Raw genomic sequence first — 17,726 nt, forward strand, 5'->3', positions numbered from 1 at the left:
TTTAATGTAGGATCAGCTAGAACCATTTCAAAATGAAAAGCTCAAACATCTTTGTTTTTAGGGTTTCTTTTTTTTATATAAAATTGATGCAGTTGTTAGTTTTTGTTTGTAATTCGTGTATTGACCATTTGGCTCCTTTTCCTCATTATTATTGGAATAATTTCTCCACATGCAATTCTTTGTCAAAATATATTCATATTGATACTGGAACACAACGTTTGCGTTCACAATAGCAACTCCTCTGCCTTAAAAGACAAATCCTTTCAGGCTTTAATGTTCCTCTGATGTGGAAAACATAATTCTGATTTAATAATTCTTAAGTACAATATCCAGGGCATGAGGAAACAACAATCCCAGTGGGGCCGGAGTATTGGAGCAATAAACTGTCATCTGGTTGAGTATAACTCGATCTTACCAGCAGATGGAGGTATTGGAGAGCATGTTTCAGAATTATCAGCTGATGGAAGCAGACATCAAAAGAGCCACCAAGTGTATTGTGAACAACTGTTGGGGGAAAACAGCATACTTATTTTTCTCTGTGTCTGTCTGTTTGTCTACACTGCAAGGAAAGAAGAAAGTAAGACAGTTCTGTAAAACTGCAAAGCAAAAATGTATTAACATCATGACGACTGTGGCAAAAACGATTGCTGTACACAATCTTCTACATGCCTTCTGATTAATAGTTAATAGTCCTTTAGCAAGTGAAAGGCCTTTAAGAATAATTCTTAAAATATCCACCTTTGTTGTGAAATATTCAACATTTTTAATTATTTAATCTGTTATTTGGGTTTGCAGCACTCACTGACTATGATGTCCCACAATCCTGTGCGTTTATAACCATGACTTGTGTTCTTAATTTATTTTCATGCAAATGCCACATATTATTTCATTAATAAAAATCTTCATCAATACACACTGACAAAAAAATTAAATACATAATTACAATTGGTGCGTAGTTATAAATAAAATAGATGTATGTAAATATAATGACTTCTATGTAAAAACAACTGAAAATGGAAGAACAGCAACTTTTTATTTATGTATACATTTCTAAACATTTCTAAATGTTTGTTGCTTAAGTTTTTGGTTTCTGAATAAATACGCCGTAGTTATTAAGTAGCCTAGGCCTGCATTAATTTCATGTGACCCTGGAACACAAAAGTCTTAAATTGCTTGGGTATTTATTTATTTAAAGTTTATTTAACAGGGACCATACAAGCAAACATAGTTACAATACAAAGCCTGTAACTGATGTGCAGCATATAGAGATTATAGCTAGTGCTAATTTTCAACTCCTGTCCCTGGTTGGGCATTTCTAAGAACATTATAAAACAAGTACATATATAAAAACAAGAAATACTACAAAACTATGTATATATAGATATACACATACACACATACATACATACATACATACATAATCATACACAATTATAACAACAATTAAAAATGTATACAATTTTGTAGGTATATTTATAGCCAAAAATAAGCTACATTGTATGGGTCAAAATAATAGATTTTTTGATTTTCCAAAAATTATTAGGATATTGAGAAAATGTTCCATGGAAGATATTTTGTAAATTAAAATATTTGATAAGTAGCCTAATAGGCCATATGCAGTGCTAATGACTTAATTTGAACAACTTTAAAGACTATTTTTTCCATATTGTTAAGGGATTTTTTTTTTCACCCTCATAATCCAGATTCTCCTATCCTACCAACCCATACATCAATTGAAAGCTTTATATTCACTTTATTTATTATTTATAAATCTCACAAATCGACCCTTATGACTGGTTTTGTGGTCCATGGTCACAAATGTTCTCCATGCCATTCGACTGCCTTTGCTTTCTGGCTAAGCTTTGTGATTTTTTTTTTAACGGATTATTTCACAATCGCCATGCCTCACTTTCGCCTGATGAGCACGCGATGGCGCCATAAGGCCAAATAGCGAGGTCGCAGGAGGACTCTGTCTCGCGGACGGGCTTTAGGACCGCTGGGCGTGTGTGACTCCGCCGTAAGCCCCGTCTCTGCTGGTGCAGCTCGTTGTTCAGAGAGTCGTTTCGCCGAACATGTGGTGTGGCAGTGGCGTCACTACACTTGCCGCAGTCACAAACAAAACCGACTGAGACCGAGACACCGCTTTCTGGCGAGCGCAAGGAAGTGTGACACGCGAGTAACAGGTCAAGAGCGATGAAAACCGAGGGAATTGAGGGCACCGAAAGGTTTCTGAGCCCCGGTAAAGGCCGGGGACTCAAAGCCACAAAGCATTTCAAAGTTGGTGATCTAGTGTTCGCCTGTCCGGCGTATACTTACGTGCTGACAGTGAACGAGAGAGGCGGACACTGCGAATGCTGCTTTACCAGGTCAGCTTTTTATAAGTCCACGTCTGACACTTGTGTCTTTGTGCACGAGACTACAAGCTCATGGCGTGTTATTTACGGATGTTTAATTTGACAGTGCATGCACGCAAAACAGCATAGTAATATTTTTTAACTTTTATAATTGTTCGCAATCACATTTGTTTTGATAATGACATGTTTGACACGCACGTAATCTGCATTCACTTCGGGGTTGATCCCTGTTAAAGATGGCTGGCACATGCTTTCTCTGTTTGCACTGCTGTTTAAATGCTGCTGGGTCGTGCAATGGGAAGGGTGACCCACTTTGTATACACATCCAACACGGCCAGTGAGTGCTTTGGACGAATGTTCAGTCGAATCTTTATTTCCAGCCAGTAAATGTTTTCTGGGGAGTTGTTTGATGGATATATACTAACTTCGATAAATCCAGAAGATGCAATGACAGTAACGTTGTAAACAAATGTAAGTTCAGATTGTATAAATTATTATTTTATTCATTTTAATGAAAGCTTTAGGTGTTATTGATGCATATAATTATAGCATGAAGATTTGGGGTACAACAGAGTTACTGCGAGTTTGAATCAATGGATTTGTCAGTTATACATTTTTGCAGCTTTCATATTGTTACACTGGAGGGGAAGTATGACTTTGTTCAATGGAACAAGTAAGGACTAAGGAGATGTTAAATTTGGCATGAAATAAAAATCGGCCTTATATATTTTTGAAGTAATGATTTAGATCTTATTGTTAACAGTTAAACCATGCATATTTTCAATTTCATTTTTCCTCCATTGAAAGTCCATACTACCAAAAATTGATGCTTTGAGTTTGAGATGTTTATAAAGGTATTAATATGAATCAGGTTGTTTAATCCAAGTGTATAAGGGATAGTTTAGCTAAAATGAATATTGTGCCACCATTTGCCCGCCCTCTAAAAACTGTATGACTTCTGCTGCACATAAAAGGAAGATATTTTGAGAAATATCTGTTATTTGTCAATGGACACCAAAATGGTTTGCCAACATCCTTCAGAATATCTTCTTTTGTGTTCAGCAGAAGAAAGTCATGCAGGTTTGGAACAATATCAGGGTGAATGGTGATGATGACAGAATTTTTAAGTGAATCTTAAGGAGAATGACAGACTCGGCTAACTTTTATTGTGTGGAAATAAGATGCAAGGAAAGTGAATGGTGACCTTGGCTGTCATTCTATCATCTCCTTTTGTGTTCCACAGAATAATGAAAGTGTTAGGGGTTTGGAAAGACACAAAGGTGAATAAATTATGACAGAAATGCATTTTTGGCTGAACAATCCCTTCAAGGAAATAGTGGCATGCTGAAACGTGAATTGAGAATCATCTAAACCAATTCAACTATTTGTTATTTCATTTACAGGAGAGAAGGGCTGTCGAAGTGTGGAAAATGTAAACAGGCCTATTATTGCAACGTAGAGTGTCAGGTAAGTCTGTGTTTATGATCTTTAATGAAGAAAATGAAATCATAGTCTCTGTGTGGATTTGCTCCATTGACTATTACACACACATAATAATTCTGTCATTATTTACTTGTTCATATACCGTGGAACACAAAAAGAGACATTCTTTGAAGAATCTTCAAGCCGCTCTTTTCCATGCCAAGCTGACAAAAAGGAACACATTAAAAACACATTGCTTTGCAACATGAATTATGATCTACTATGGATGTTATTATATCATGGAATGTAACACTGGAATGCTGTATTGACCAATCAGAAGCCACAGCCATAATCCGTTTCTGTAAAATTAATTTTGCTATGTCAGCATATATCAGAGATTATTTTCCCAGAGCTTAGTACTTACACTGCAGTGCTCTAATTGCGAGGATGGTCCCACTGGAGCGAAGATAGCTGAAGTGCTTTTCCTGGGTATGAGTCAGAGGAGCACAGTCTCAGAATGAGCTTCACAGATAATGGACTCTTCACCTGGAGTCACACCTGCAGCCTTTGCTTCATATTTAAGACCAATTTTGATCCAGCCATTCTCCAAAGCAATTATCCTATGTAGGGTCGCAGGGGTAGCTGAACCGTTTTGATATACATGTAGTAATTTGCATCGATAGTAAATAGTTTATATGGTTTGATTTAGACAACATGGTCTGCAAGGGTGGCATAATTAAAGAACGGCAAGGATGCATTAAATTAATTCATAAATAGACTAATAAAAAAAGCTTTTTGAGCAAAATCAGCATATTAGAATGATTTCTGAAAAATTAGTCCCATGTTGTGTGAAGACTGGGATAATGGTTGCAGAAAATTTTGCTCTGTTATTGAAGGAATATGTCGTTTAAGCTATATTTACAAAGAAAACAATTTTAGCTGTAGTATTTCACAAAATTACTGTTTTTACTTGTTTAATCAAAGAAATTATAGCATTTAGCATAAGATACTTTCAAACTTTTGAATGGCAATGCATCTCCAATCAAGGCAATAATTCTCATATTGACTTTCCTTTCTGAAAGGCTTTGAAATATTTATTTTTTCTCATAAACGTTGTATAAGACAGCACAGTTGACTCATTTCCTCATTCATGAGTTCCTCCAGGATGAGCAACAGGGATAGTGGTCTATGGAGACCACAGCCAGAGTGACAGCTCTGTAATTGATCTTTGCTGGTGAGCGCAGCAGAGTCGAAAATTCAGCACTGAAAATAAAGATCATCAATAATCCATTTGCACTCTACCACAAGGCTCTTCTGTCTCGTCCCTGCTGTTATTGTGCGTTGTACAGTTTGTGGCATTAGAATCCGCCCATCCATCATCATACAGCTGTTCTATGCTTTTGTTCAGGCTTGTCCGGCATTTATGGCTACTTGTTTTTATGTCTGGAGTTACAGAGTTACATAGATGAGCATTGTTAAAGAAATGGGTCATTCAAAAATTAAAATTTGCTCACCGTTAGACCTCCAAGAGTTTGTTCATTGAAAGAGATTTGGAAAAATGTAGCATTACATCACTTGCTCATCAATTGATCCCCTCTGCAGTTATGTTCTGCATGTTATGCACCCTTCAGAATGAGTCCAAACAGCTGATTAAAAATGTAAAGTAATCCACAAGTAATTCACACAATGTCTTGTGAAGCTAATAACTTTGTTTGAAATAAATACATTATTAAAACATTAAAACAACTTCAAGCCATTACTTTGAGCTTATTTTGTCCTCTATCCATAATATTGCTTTCTCCATTGAAAAAGATGTCTCGTCTGAATCAGGAGAGAAATATCCACAGATCAAGCACTGTTTACAAGCAAAAACAATTCAAAAACAGTGGATTTTGATTTGAGCGGAGAACATCAGATGGACTTTTACGCTGGAGGCACTGTTTTTATGGATTTAGACTTTTTTTTATTTTTTTATCCAGAGGCAATTTTAAAGTTAAAACACCTTAAGGATGGATTTGTTTCTAACAAACACCCAACTTTTAACTTCACAAGACCTTAAAGGGATAGTTTGCCCAGAAATGAAAATCTGTCATTAATTGCTTAATTAACATGTCGTTCCAATCCTGTAGACATTGATTCATCTTCAGAATACAAATTAAAGGTCCCGTTTTACGCGCTTTTTCAAACCTTTGATTGTGTTTACAATGTGCAGTATAACATGTGTTCATGTTATTTATCAACACAGTATTTTTCACACAATTCACCTATCTGTATACTGCTGTTTTCACTGTCACAAAAACGGGCTGATGACTTCCTTGTTCTATGAAGCCTCTCCTTCAGAAATACGTAATGGGTTCTGATTGGGCCAGCGGTTCCTGTTTTGTGATTCGACAGCAGCTGAGAGCAGGCTGACCTCCTGGTAACGTGATTGGGCTAGAACGCACGTGCTGGAGATGTATTTATAGTCACAGGAGCGTACTGACGAAATGCGCATGGAAACCACATTCGTCTTTTTTTGCACAGCCCTAACATCTAGTAAACAAAGCTAAACAGCGTTGCCCTTTGTGTAATAAGTTACAGAAACTGTTAAACGCACCAACTTAAATAATAAAATACACTTACCGGTTGTGGTCCATAAACAACACCTTCTCCAGACAAAGAGGGAACTGCTCCATCTTTCAAGAATAATCTTTGTGCAAATCCGGCATTAAACTGATTGAGATTGAGAAAGTTGTCCTCGGCAAGCTGCCCTCAGCAAAATGAGCTGCACATAGTTTTACATGTGCATTATAATTTTCGGGAATCGAGTTAAACATAAATTGTAACCATTAATCTCCAAGAACAGCATCCCTGGGAAGCCCAAACAAAGATGATTGGACTCAGAGATGAAAAAAAACAGCGTTTCAACGACATGGCGACAAACACAAACAGCTCTTCCTTCTGCTCCATGTTTGTGAATTCATGTGGGCGGTGGTTAGTCAAAAAAACTGTTTTAGTGACATTATTACTGCAGGAACTAGAGGGCTGTAGTCCAAACGGGTCGTTTTTTGTAGGCGAATTCTGTTAAATCAAATATCTCGCTTGGCATTGAACTTTGAGCTTTAGAATTTTACAGATATTATTTATACTCCAACAACAACATTACACACTAACTAAAGTTTAAAACACTGGAATCACGAAGAAGGGGACCTTTAAGATAAACCAAGAGCATTTAATAAACTGCATAAATGTCAGTGCAACTGACATGATCATGGCCCAAAAAGACACTGATCAAATAAAGTCGTTCAATCGTAATATTATGGAGCTATCAGAGTACTTTTTGTGTGCTTTATCAATTTAAGGGGGGGGGGGGATGCTCGTTTTCACTCAATCTCCTGTTAATCTTGAGTACCTATAGAGTAGTACTGCATCCTTCATAACTCCAAAAAGTCTTTAGTTTTATTATATTTATAAGAGAAAGATAGTCTGTACAGTTTTTTCCCGGAAAAACACGAGTGGCTGGAGGCGTGACGTATGGGCGGAGCTAAAGAATCACAAGCGCGAGTAGTCTTTTGCGTTGAGAGCATCTGGAAACTGTGACATTACCGTGAGAAAAAAAACATCATCCAAAACAGACCATGCCTAACAGTCAGATTGGCATGTAATCTAATTGGGTTTTTGTTAAATATGAGCCAAATCATCACAATTAAAAGAACCAAAGACTTAAATTACTTCAGTCTGTGTGCATTGAATTTATTTAATACCCAAGTTTCACAATTTGAGTTGAATTACTGAAAAAAATGAACTTTTTCACCACACGTTCATTCAGAAGCACTAAACAGAGAAATGTTTTGATAGCACCACAGTGTTAACACTCCATGGAAAGTAAGCTACAAATGGTTGCCTTTGGCAAGTGAAGAGTATTTTATTGCAGAACAAATACACCCTTTTGTCCACTTAAATATAAAGAGTCAAAAAAAGAACAGCAATTTTAAGTGTTGATCTTAAGCAAGTCTGCATAGCCTGTTTATTTTAAGGGACTTGGTTGTTGCTCTATTCCTAAATTGAGCTGGAAGGCGTTCTGGCTGCACTGTTGCTATGACAATCCATCTCAAACACATTAGGGATCAGTTTCTGTTTGCTTGCCAGAACACAGGATTTAGTTTATTCGTTGCCCAGTTGCCTGTGAGGCAGCCTGAGACTAATTCAAAGTCTTATCTCTCCGGAATTCTCGTATTCGCCTTGAAGCTCCATTCAAATTGTAGCATGACTCATCAAACGGAAGCGAGCCGACATGCAATTGGTTATATCAGAAGCATATCATCTCAAAAACAAGAGCTTTGACCCTTTATACTGGTTTTTACTGAGCTCTGAGTGTGTTATTTTGATCGTTGGAGTATATGATCTGCTGATGCAATATAAAAATATGCAGTAACACTTCAGTGTAAGGAACCATTCTAACTATTAACTAGTTGCTTATTAGCATGCCTATTATAAACATATTGGCTGTTTATTAGTACTTATAAAGCACATATTCTGCATGACCATATTCTGCATCCCTAATCCTAGCCAGTACCTAAACTTAACAGCTACCTACTATCTATTAATAAGCCATAAATTAGGAGTTTGAGTTAATGGTTTATTAATAGCGAAATTTGGACCTTAAAATAAAGTGTGAACAAATAATGCTGTATTTGTGTGGAAATAAACATGTCCTTGTCCTTCCCTCAGAGAGAAGACTGGCCCATGCACAAGCTGGAGTGCTCGGCCATGTGCGCATATGGAGAAAACTGGTGTCCATCAGAAACAGTGCGACTGGTCGCCAGAATAATTCTGAAACAGGTGAGGACGACCTACTTTTTTGGGATAACAGTATAACTCTGTTTTCATAATTGGATAGATCACCCCCCATTAAATAAATACTGAACTCAAAATAACAGATTTTGAAAAATACTGTTTTTGCCCATACAATGATAGTCAGTGGGGTCCATAATTTATAATAAAATTATATTTTTAGTTCAAGTTTTAGTTATTTTGTAGGGCTTTTTATTTATTTATTTATTTTGTGTGTGTGTGTGTGTGTGTATATTTAGCTTTAATTTATTATTTCAGATTTGGTTAACGATTCAAATTAAACATTTTATTTCAGATAGTTTTCAAATCAACATTTCTCATTTTAATGTAACTTTTTTTTTTTTTTTTGCATTGAATATTAATTTTTTTGTTGGACGTTTACAGTAAATTTACTAAAAGGCAGTAATTCCATTTGAGTCTCTGCTAGAACTTTACTTCCTGTCAGAACTTAAAAGGTTTTTTGGCTGTGTAACTGTGTTGAGGAGGCAGCTCCCCGGTTGGTCTGCTGTAATAATGTATAGCTACAGCCGCTCTACTCATGAGTACTACAGTTCAAGAGAGGTAAGAGAGGTCTAGTGCAGTCACAATCCTCACTTGCCAATTACGTGAGTCATTTTGAAGTGCTGCTTCTGTAGTTTACATAGTTTTAAGTCAGCAATGTCTTCAGATCCTGCCGCTTTACATGAAAGATGGTGATAATGATTATTTTCTCTGAATGTGTTGAAAAAAGCAGTATCTGCTATAAAGAGGTCAGAGAAGAGGCAGCTTGCTCAAAAACAAATCACTGAGAAATATAATCACCACATATATGATTTGTACTATTACACACTGTTTTCTATTTTAATGTATTTTAAAATGTCCTTTTTTTTCTCTGATGGAATAGCTGTATTGACATCAGCTATTACTCCAGTTTTCAGTGTCACATGCCTTCAGAAATCATTCTTATATGCTGACATTGTGCTCAAGAAACACAATGTATTTATAATTTTGACACCTGGAAGACATCTGCACTGCTTAATATTTTTTGGATCCCATGATGCATTTTTCAGGGTTCATTGATGAAAAGAACATTGAAAAGAACAGCATTTATTTGCAATAGAAAGCACAAATCTCTTCACTCGTCTTCAAAATTTCAGACAACAGGATGTTACACAAACATTGGATTTAGATGTGCCTTGTTGGCTTCCTACTTCTGTATGTTGCATATGAAGGCAGCATTTATCGGGTTTCAGACACATGCAGAAAGGGAGTATAAAGAAACTTAGATCTTCCTGCTGCACCTGTTACATTGTGCAGATGATTAACCTTCACAGGTGTGAAAACACACATTGGTTTTCTTTTTTGAAAAGGTCACCAGTAGTAATTTTCAGTCTTTAAGAATTGATACAATCCAGTGTGCAGCTGATGATTTTGTCTAAGTTTAGATTGAGATTTTCATTTTCAGTGCTGCTCTGGCACATATGGTGCTACCATGTGTTTTTCATGGATGTCTTTTTCCTGATTGCATCAGCCCCGGCAGCTCTCCCTGTGACTCACTCAGCCGACACATGGCGCTTTGTGTCACAGCAAGCGCCATTAGACAGTTGGCCGGACAACTGTTGTCTTATCAAACACTGAAACAAGTTTTGCATGTTTTACCGTTTGCAAGGCTCACGTCAAATCTAACTTTTAAACATTTTCTTGTTTTTCAGAAGTGCCAAACAGAAAGGACTCCTTCAGAAAGAGTGTTGACTCTTAGAGAATTAGAAGCACGTGAGTGTCTAGTTGTTCTCTGAGTGAGCCAAACATTATCCTTATAAGGTTTTATAAATGCAAAGGCTTTTGCTTCAATTCAATTCAGTTCAAGTTTATTTGTATAGTGCTTTTTACGATACAAATCATTACAAAGCAACTTTACAGAAAATTACATTTCTACAATATTTAGTAGTCACATAAATGGTGACTGTCAGTTTGTGTGCATATGGCAGGATTTTTCAGAAATATTAATACAAGACGTAGTCAGCCAGGCGATGAACATTATTGACAGCAATTATTATATGATGCAATCACACGTGTAGCAATATTTGTTAGTTCTGTTTGTTGATTCAGGGTTAGCATCATCTGAGGTCCTCTGAGGGGGTCAGCATCATCTCTTCGCAGGTGTTCTGGATCCAGACTGGAGTTTGTGTAGATCCTAGTTACATCCGTGGCAAAACAGAGAAACAAATAGACATCATTAGCATAGCTGCTGTTCCAACAAAGTAAAAGTAATTAGTTTAACCCAAGCTAAAGAATAAGAATGCTCATTTGATCAGATGCAACTGCAGTCACAATTTATGAGATGCATTATTCGAATGCTTGGCGAAAGAGATGTGTTTTTAATCTAGATTTAAACAGAGAGAGTGTGTCTGAACCCCGAACATTATCAGGAAGGCTATTCCAGAGTTTGGGAGCCAAATGTGAAAAAGCTCTACCTCCTTTAGTGGACTTTGCTATCCTAGGAACTACCAAAAGTCCAGCGTTTTGTGACCTTAGGGAGCGTGAATGATTGTAACGTGGTAGAAGACTAGTTAGGTATGCAGGAGCTAAACCATTTAGGGCCTTATTGGTAAGTAATGAAATTTTATAACTGATACTGAACTTAATAGGTAGCCAGTGCAGAGACTGTAAAATTGGGGTAATATGATCATATTTTCTTGACCTGGTAAGAACTCTAGTTGCTGCATTTTTGACTACCTGTAGCTTGTTTATTGAAGATGCAGGACAACCACCTAGAAGTGCATTACAATAGTCCAGTCTAGAGGTCATGAATGCATGAACTAGCTTTTCTGCATCAGAAACAGGTAACGTGTTTCGTAGCTTAGCAGTGTTTCTAAGTTGGAAGAATGCAGTTTTTGTAACATGGGAAATATGGTTTTCAAAAGACAAGTTGCCGTCTAATATAACACCCAGATTTTTGACTGTAGAGGAAGCAACAGTACATCTGTCTATTTACAAACTGTAGTCTACTAGATACTGTGTACTGTTTTGGGGTCAAATAATTAATATCTCTTTTAATATCAATATCCGAATTTAATTGGAGAAAATTATTGGTCATCCAATCTTTAAAATTTTTAACACACTCTGTAAGCTTAGATAATTTAGAAGTTTCATCTGGTTTCGTTGAGCATAACAGTGGAAACTAATGCCATATTTTCTAATAATATTACCAAGGGGCAACATGTATATTGAAAATAGAAGGGGACCTAGGATATATCCTTGTGGTATTCCATATTTTACTGGTGATAAATGAGATGACTCCCCATTTAAATGAACAATGGTAGCAACAGGTAGGATCTAAACCATCTTAGAGCCTGCCCTTGAAAACCTATATAGTTTTGTAATTGATCTATAAGTATGTTGTGATCTATGGTGTCGAACGCAGTACTAAGATCAAGTAAAACTAGCAATGAGATGAAGCCTTGATCTGACGCAAGAAGCAGGCCATTTGTAATTTTAACAAGTGCAGTGCTATGTTAGGGCCTGAAACCTCAATTGAGCTGACACAACTTTTTCTAAAATTTTAGACATAAATGGAAGATTTGAAATAGGCCTATAATTTTCCAGTTCACTAGGATCTAGTTTTGGTTTCTTAATAAGAGGCTTAATAACTGCCAGGTTAAATGGTTTTGGGACGAGTAAATAATATTGAGAAGCAGTTCTTCGGCTACAGGTAACAACTCTTTCGGTAATTTAGTGCTTACAGGATCTAATGAACATGTTGTTGGTTTAGATACAGTGATAAATTTATTTAGCTCTTCCTGTCATATAGTTGTGAAGCACTGCAGTTTATCTTTGGGTGCGATGAATGAAACTGAAGTGTTAAACGCTGTAGAATCTACATTCGTTATTGTATTTCTAATGTTATCTATTTAATCCCTAAAGAAATTAATAAAATCATTACTATTAAACACTGATGGAATATTTGAATCAGGCGTGTGCTTATATGTTAATTTAGCCACTGTGCTAAATAAAAACCTTGGATTGTTTTGGCTATTTTCAGTGAGATTGTGGAAATGCTCGGCCCAGGCAGTTTTTAGGGGCTGTCTATAACTGGACATACTGTTTTTCCATGCAATTCTAAAAACTTCTAGTTTTTCTCCATTTCCGCTCAAGACTACAAGTTTATTTCTTGAGAGAGTGAGTATTACTGTTATACCATGGAACAGTACGTTTTTTCTCTAACCTTTTTTCAATTTGATGGGGGCAACAGCTTCTAATTTATTAGAGAAAATAGTGCCCATGTTGCCAGTCATTTCGTCTAGTTCATGTGTATTTTTGGTGGCTGGAACAATAGTTCTGCCCAGACGGTAACGCTGAGCCATACAGTTAATATCAGTGATACGCAGCATGCACGATACAAGGAAATGGTCTGTTACATCATCACTTTGAGGTACGATATCTATATCAGTAAGATCTATTCCATGCGATATAATTAAATCTAGTGTATGATTAAAACGATGAGTGGGCCCGGTAAATGAGGGTTTGAAGTTGAAGTGAGTAAAGCCACTGACTTTCCACACCTGTTTAATGACCCTTAGCAGCTGCTCTGTTGGCTGTCTAAGATATATGATGCCTGAAGTAGAACTTCAAGCCTTCGTCTGTCTCTCAAATTGTAACTAGTGAAGCCACAAAAAAAAAGTATTTTGATGTAAGGAGAGCTATTTCTGCTTTTGCCCTGAAATGCAGTTACATAATATTATTCTATCCAAGTTATGGCTTAATTTGGATAATGTAAAGCCTTTTTGAATATGAAATGTTAATTGTCTTTTCTGTGACTGTTTGTCAGATCTGGACAAGCTAGATAATGAGAAGAATGAGATGAACGATACAGATATTGCTGCACTACACCACTTTTACTCCCGACATCTCGATTTTCCTGATAATGCAGCACTTACAGAACTCTTCGCTCAGGTAAAGCGGTCTGATTTTCATTTCTGTAAACATTGGAACTTTACTAAATGAATATAGAGGAATTATAATTGTATGGGTATGTGCCAATGAGACAATGCATTAAATCATGGAATAAACTATTTGAAACTTGCTCACCTTTTTGCTACTGAATAAAAAGCCTAATTAAAATTATCACATTGCTGCTTTATTTTATATTGCTATTGAAATCATGCAGACTGTGTGTGTGTGTGTGTGTGTATGTATGTATATATAAGTTTTATATTCTATTCATTATTTAAGTTAGGAATGCATACCATATAATATATGTTTTTCCAAAATGTCACCCAAAAAAATAAATATTGGCATCATTTAGTCATCCGGTAAAGACTGTATGACTGGCTTTATTTATGGAAATTAAGAGAGCGATATTTTGAAAAATATCTCATTGTTTTTAGTGCCAGTGGAAATTAAACAATATCTTATTTTATGTTCCACAGAAGAAAGCGGTCAAAGTTGAGTAATTGATCACAGAACTCTAAATTTTGGGTAAATGTTAAAGAGAATGAGTCTATTACTTTCACAGTATGTAAAAAAAAAAAAAAAAAACTCTTGACTGTCTTTCAGTCTAGTATTTTATTTGATGTTCCATGGAAGAAGGAAAAGTATTAAGCGTTTTGAAAAATCCAACTTGAAATATTTTTCACTCCACTCCATATGGTCCATTCATGGAAGGTTCCAAGTCTGTGTGTTCATGACATTAATGCAGGGGACGTTTCTGGCAAATGCATGCTAAATCCTCCCTTTTTACACCATAGGTGAACTGTAATGGCTTCACCATTGAAGACGAGGAGCTGTCTCATTTGGGTTCTGCTGTATTTCCAGAGTAAGGTTCATAGAAATCAAAACCATTGCCATGATCTCAATATGTTAAGTACTTTAGAGTAATTTAATGTTTTTATTGCTGTTGTTTGTGGTAGCGTTGCTCTGATGAACCACAGCTGTAGCCCAAATGTGATTGTGACATATAAAGGTACAGTGGCCGAGGTGAGAGCCGTGCAGGACATCAGCCCTGAAGAAGAGGTGAGACGATCCACGCCAAAAAAACATTGCTGCTTATTTCACTGTTCAGAAATAAAGAGTAACTTGAAATATACGCGCAATAAAAAAGCAACAGCTCTTTAGGCCAGTCAATTGGAAGATTCACTATCAATAAGCCTTCCTTATGTATTACTTACTGTAGCATTATAGTCATTGTCATTAACATTGTTACATTGTCATTGTGAAATATACAATTCTTTGTAATATCTTCTGGTAAGTCAGTATTGAATTTCCTGACATCTATCATCTTTTAAGGATTGCATAATCATCTCATTACTAATTTAATTTCAGTCTACTGTGTGACAGTCCTCTTTGTTTCTCTTGAATAGATCTTCAACAGTTATATTGACCTCCTGTATCCAACAGAGGATCGAATTGAACGTTTGAGAGATTCTTACTTCTTCACATGTGACTGTAAAGAATGCACCTCTAAATCAAAAGTGAGTGTCATTTTATCCCTGTAATAAACAGGTTTTCAGAAACCCAACTGGTGAAGAAAGGCATAGTAAATCATCATTTTAAGTTTGTTGCATATGATTATCTCTCTCGCTCTGTGCGCATGCGTGCGTGTGTGTGTTGTGCGTGTGTGTGTGTGTGTGTGCGTGCGCACACATGCGTGCATTTTGGAGCAAGGCCAAATATGTATTTGTGGTTTGAATAAAAATGAAAATTAAAGAACTCAAGTCAATATGTGTGGAATAACAGCCTCTTATTTATTTCTCTTTCTTTTTTTTTTTTCTTTTTTTTTGTAGGACAAAGCCAAAATGGAGATCCGACAGAAGCTTAGCTCACCTCCAGAGGAAGAGGAAATCCAGCAGATGGTGATGTATGCTAGAAATGTCATCGAGGAGTTCAGGAGAGCGAAGCACTACAAAAATATCCTTCATCTGCCTTTTCTCTTTTGGATTCTTGTGTGTGTGTGTGTGTGTGTGTGTGTGTGTGTGTGTGTGTGTGTGTAAACTTTATAGTTCTGTAAATGTAAACAATTTAGAAATATTTGCAATACTGAATCTTTAGAAAATGTGGCGATCTAGAGGCAGCGGGATATTTTTAGTCATGACGAAGCCATACTAACCTTTGGGGGATATATTGTGTCTCAAAACATACACTAGTGTTTTTACAGTTCACAATTGCTTGAGTCTGAGAAAAGACAGCAGAAAATAAAAAAAAGTATCAAAACCATTCAGAAATCTGAGGTCATATATATTACGGTTTTACTGTATTTTATGCATAACCGACTTAATAAAAACTTAAAATAAAAAAAATGTAAGTTAAAATTTATATCTTTAGTTATATCTGTATAAAGGTTTTGTGGAAGTTCCTTAACTGCTAAGTACCCCCCAGTGAACTGCTGGAAATTTGTGAACTAAGCCTGGAGAAAATGGGTTCGATCTTTGCTGAAACCAATGTGTACATGTTGCACATGATGTATCAGGCAATGGGAGTCTGTCTCTATATGCAGGACTGGGATGGAGCAATGAAATATGGCGAGAAAATTACCCAGCCCTACAGGTAATTCTGACCCCAGTGCGTTTCCTCTCCAAATGTCTTAGTTTTAACATTTTAAAAGTTGAATAATAATTAACTTACAGTGGGTCCACTTTATTAATAGTATTCAATCCACATTTTGTTCTAGTGTGCACTATCCTCCTTACTCACTGAATGTGGCTTCTATGTACCTGAAACTTGGAAGATTGTACCTAGGACTTGAGAAGAGGACACAAGGAGTTAAAGCTTTAAAGAAGGTAAAAAATAATGCAGTATTCGATGTGGGTGTCCCTTTTAAAATCCATATGGCTATTTTTAGACAGATTTAGGCTTTACAAATTGTTGTGGATGAATTTGTCACAGGCTCTTGCAATCATGGATGTTGCCCACGGTAAAGACCACCCATACATCGCAGAGATTAAGAAGGAAATGGAAGAGCAGAAATAATGGGAACACATGGAGGAATATGCATCAAACGCTGGCATGTGTCTTATACCTCTCCTTGGAATATTAAAACAAACTGATGTCAAAATTGTCTGTTCATCTGAGATGTCATTTAAATGAATTTTTGGTTTGTAAATAGATGGCCTGAGTCTGAAATATTTTGTTGCTTGTAATGTCTGCACTTTGAACAAATGTGCTGCACTGTTTTCTGTAAAGAAGGGCTAAGAATTAAGAATCATATCAATATATGTCAGGTTTTTTAACCAATATTTTGCCCTCTCATGTAGCAACAATATTCTTGTTTTCAATAGCTAATGAATGTAAATCATTTATATATTCTCAATGATGCGAAGGACTCTGATCACTGATTCTATTTTACTTGTCTGTTTGCATGAATATTGTTTTGCGCTGATCAGTGTTAAGATATTGGACTTCCAATCCGTCAGTGCATTTCATAGTGATACTTTCATCATTGCTAATTTGTTTGTTAAACATTTATTTGTTTAGTATTGTGCAGCTTTGACAGGTAGCATGGGGGGGGGGGTTAAAAAAAATATGCAGACTGCCACATGCAAAATTTTAATGTGACACTAAAGTAATAAATTCCTTAAGACAAATCCAATTTCTTTTATTACAATTTATTTCGATAGATTAAATTTAATAGATTAAATTAACATGTTTTTATCACTAAATACATCCAGCGACTTGTAATCAAAATCATCTGCTATTGTTTTTGTCATAAGTTTCTACATCAACTGTGTGGCATCCCAGGCTGTAACCATGGTTATGAAATCCATATATGGCTCTCATACCATCTGCTATGACCCAGAGCACGTGTTTGGCAGAGTCCTGTGGAAGCACTGCAGTATGGTGCCATTCATCTCCCCACAGATCACACTGCATTCAGGACGACAAGCAGGAACAGAGGTGTAGCCATTCAGAAGTGCATAACAGCAAGAGATTCAAAATCATTGCACATAATCACAAATCCTGTGTGATGCAGTTAATTTTAATCGCCAGTTTGCATTAAGCCAGCAATAATTCAGACAAGAACGATGCTTAAAATATTTTTCTTTTAATAAACTGAAATATAAAAGACAGAGGGATTGAAAGGAAATTGATTCCTTTGAAGCGATTATTTGACTTCAGGTGTGTGTGTGTGTGTGTTATTTTCTG

The 17,726-nt window shown here is 36.2% G+C and overlaps 1 protein-coding gene across 1 annotated transcript; it reads left to right on the forward strand.

Moving 5' to 3' along the window:
• Positions 1–1,933: 1,933 nt before the first annotated feature.
• LOC127976654 (N-lysine methyltransferase SMYD2-A) lies at positions 1,934–17,172 on the forward strand. The gene is made up of 12 exons (XM_052581241.1): positions 1,934–2,366; positions 3,758–3,821; positions 8,487–8,597; positions 10,301–10,361; positions 13,417–13,541; positions 14,336–14,403; positions 14,498–14,600; positions 14,948–15,058; positions 15,371–15,494; positions 15,956–16,130; positions 16,255–16,363; positions 16,470–17,172. The coding sequence occupies exons 1-12, from the start codon at positions 2,194–2,196 to the stop codon at positions 16,551–16,553; spliced, it is 1,308 nt and encodes a 435-aa protein (XP_052437201.1). The 5' UTR covers positions 1,934–2,193; the 3' UTR covers positions 16,554–17,172.
• The last annotated feature ends 554 nt before the right edge of the window (positions 17,173–17,726 follow it).

The sequence above is a fragment of the Carassius gibelio genome, chromosome B17 (assembly GCF_023724105.1).
Source record: "Carassius gibelio isolate Cgi1373 ecotype wild population from Czech Republic chromosome B17, carGib1.2-hapl.c, whole genome shotgun sequence".
Lineage (NCBI taxonomy): Eukaryota > Metazoa > Chordata > Actinopteri > Cypriniformes > Cyprinidae > Carassius > Carassius gibelio.

Excerpts from the sequence above, each read along its gene's own strand:
- LOC127976654 (XM_052581241.1), top strand. The coding sequence starts at position 2,194 with ATGAAAACCGAGGGAATTGAGGGCACCGAAAGGTTTCTGAGCCCCGGT. Across the intron at positions 2,367-3,757 it reads TGCGAATGCTGCTTTACCAG|GAGAGAAGGGCTGTCGAAGT; the intron begins GTCAGCTTTTTA and ends TTTCATTTACAG. Across the intron at positions 8,598-10,300 it reads CCAGAATAATTCTGAAACAG|AAGTGCCAAACAGAAAGGAC; the intron begins GTGAGGACGACC and ends CTTGTTTTTCAG.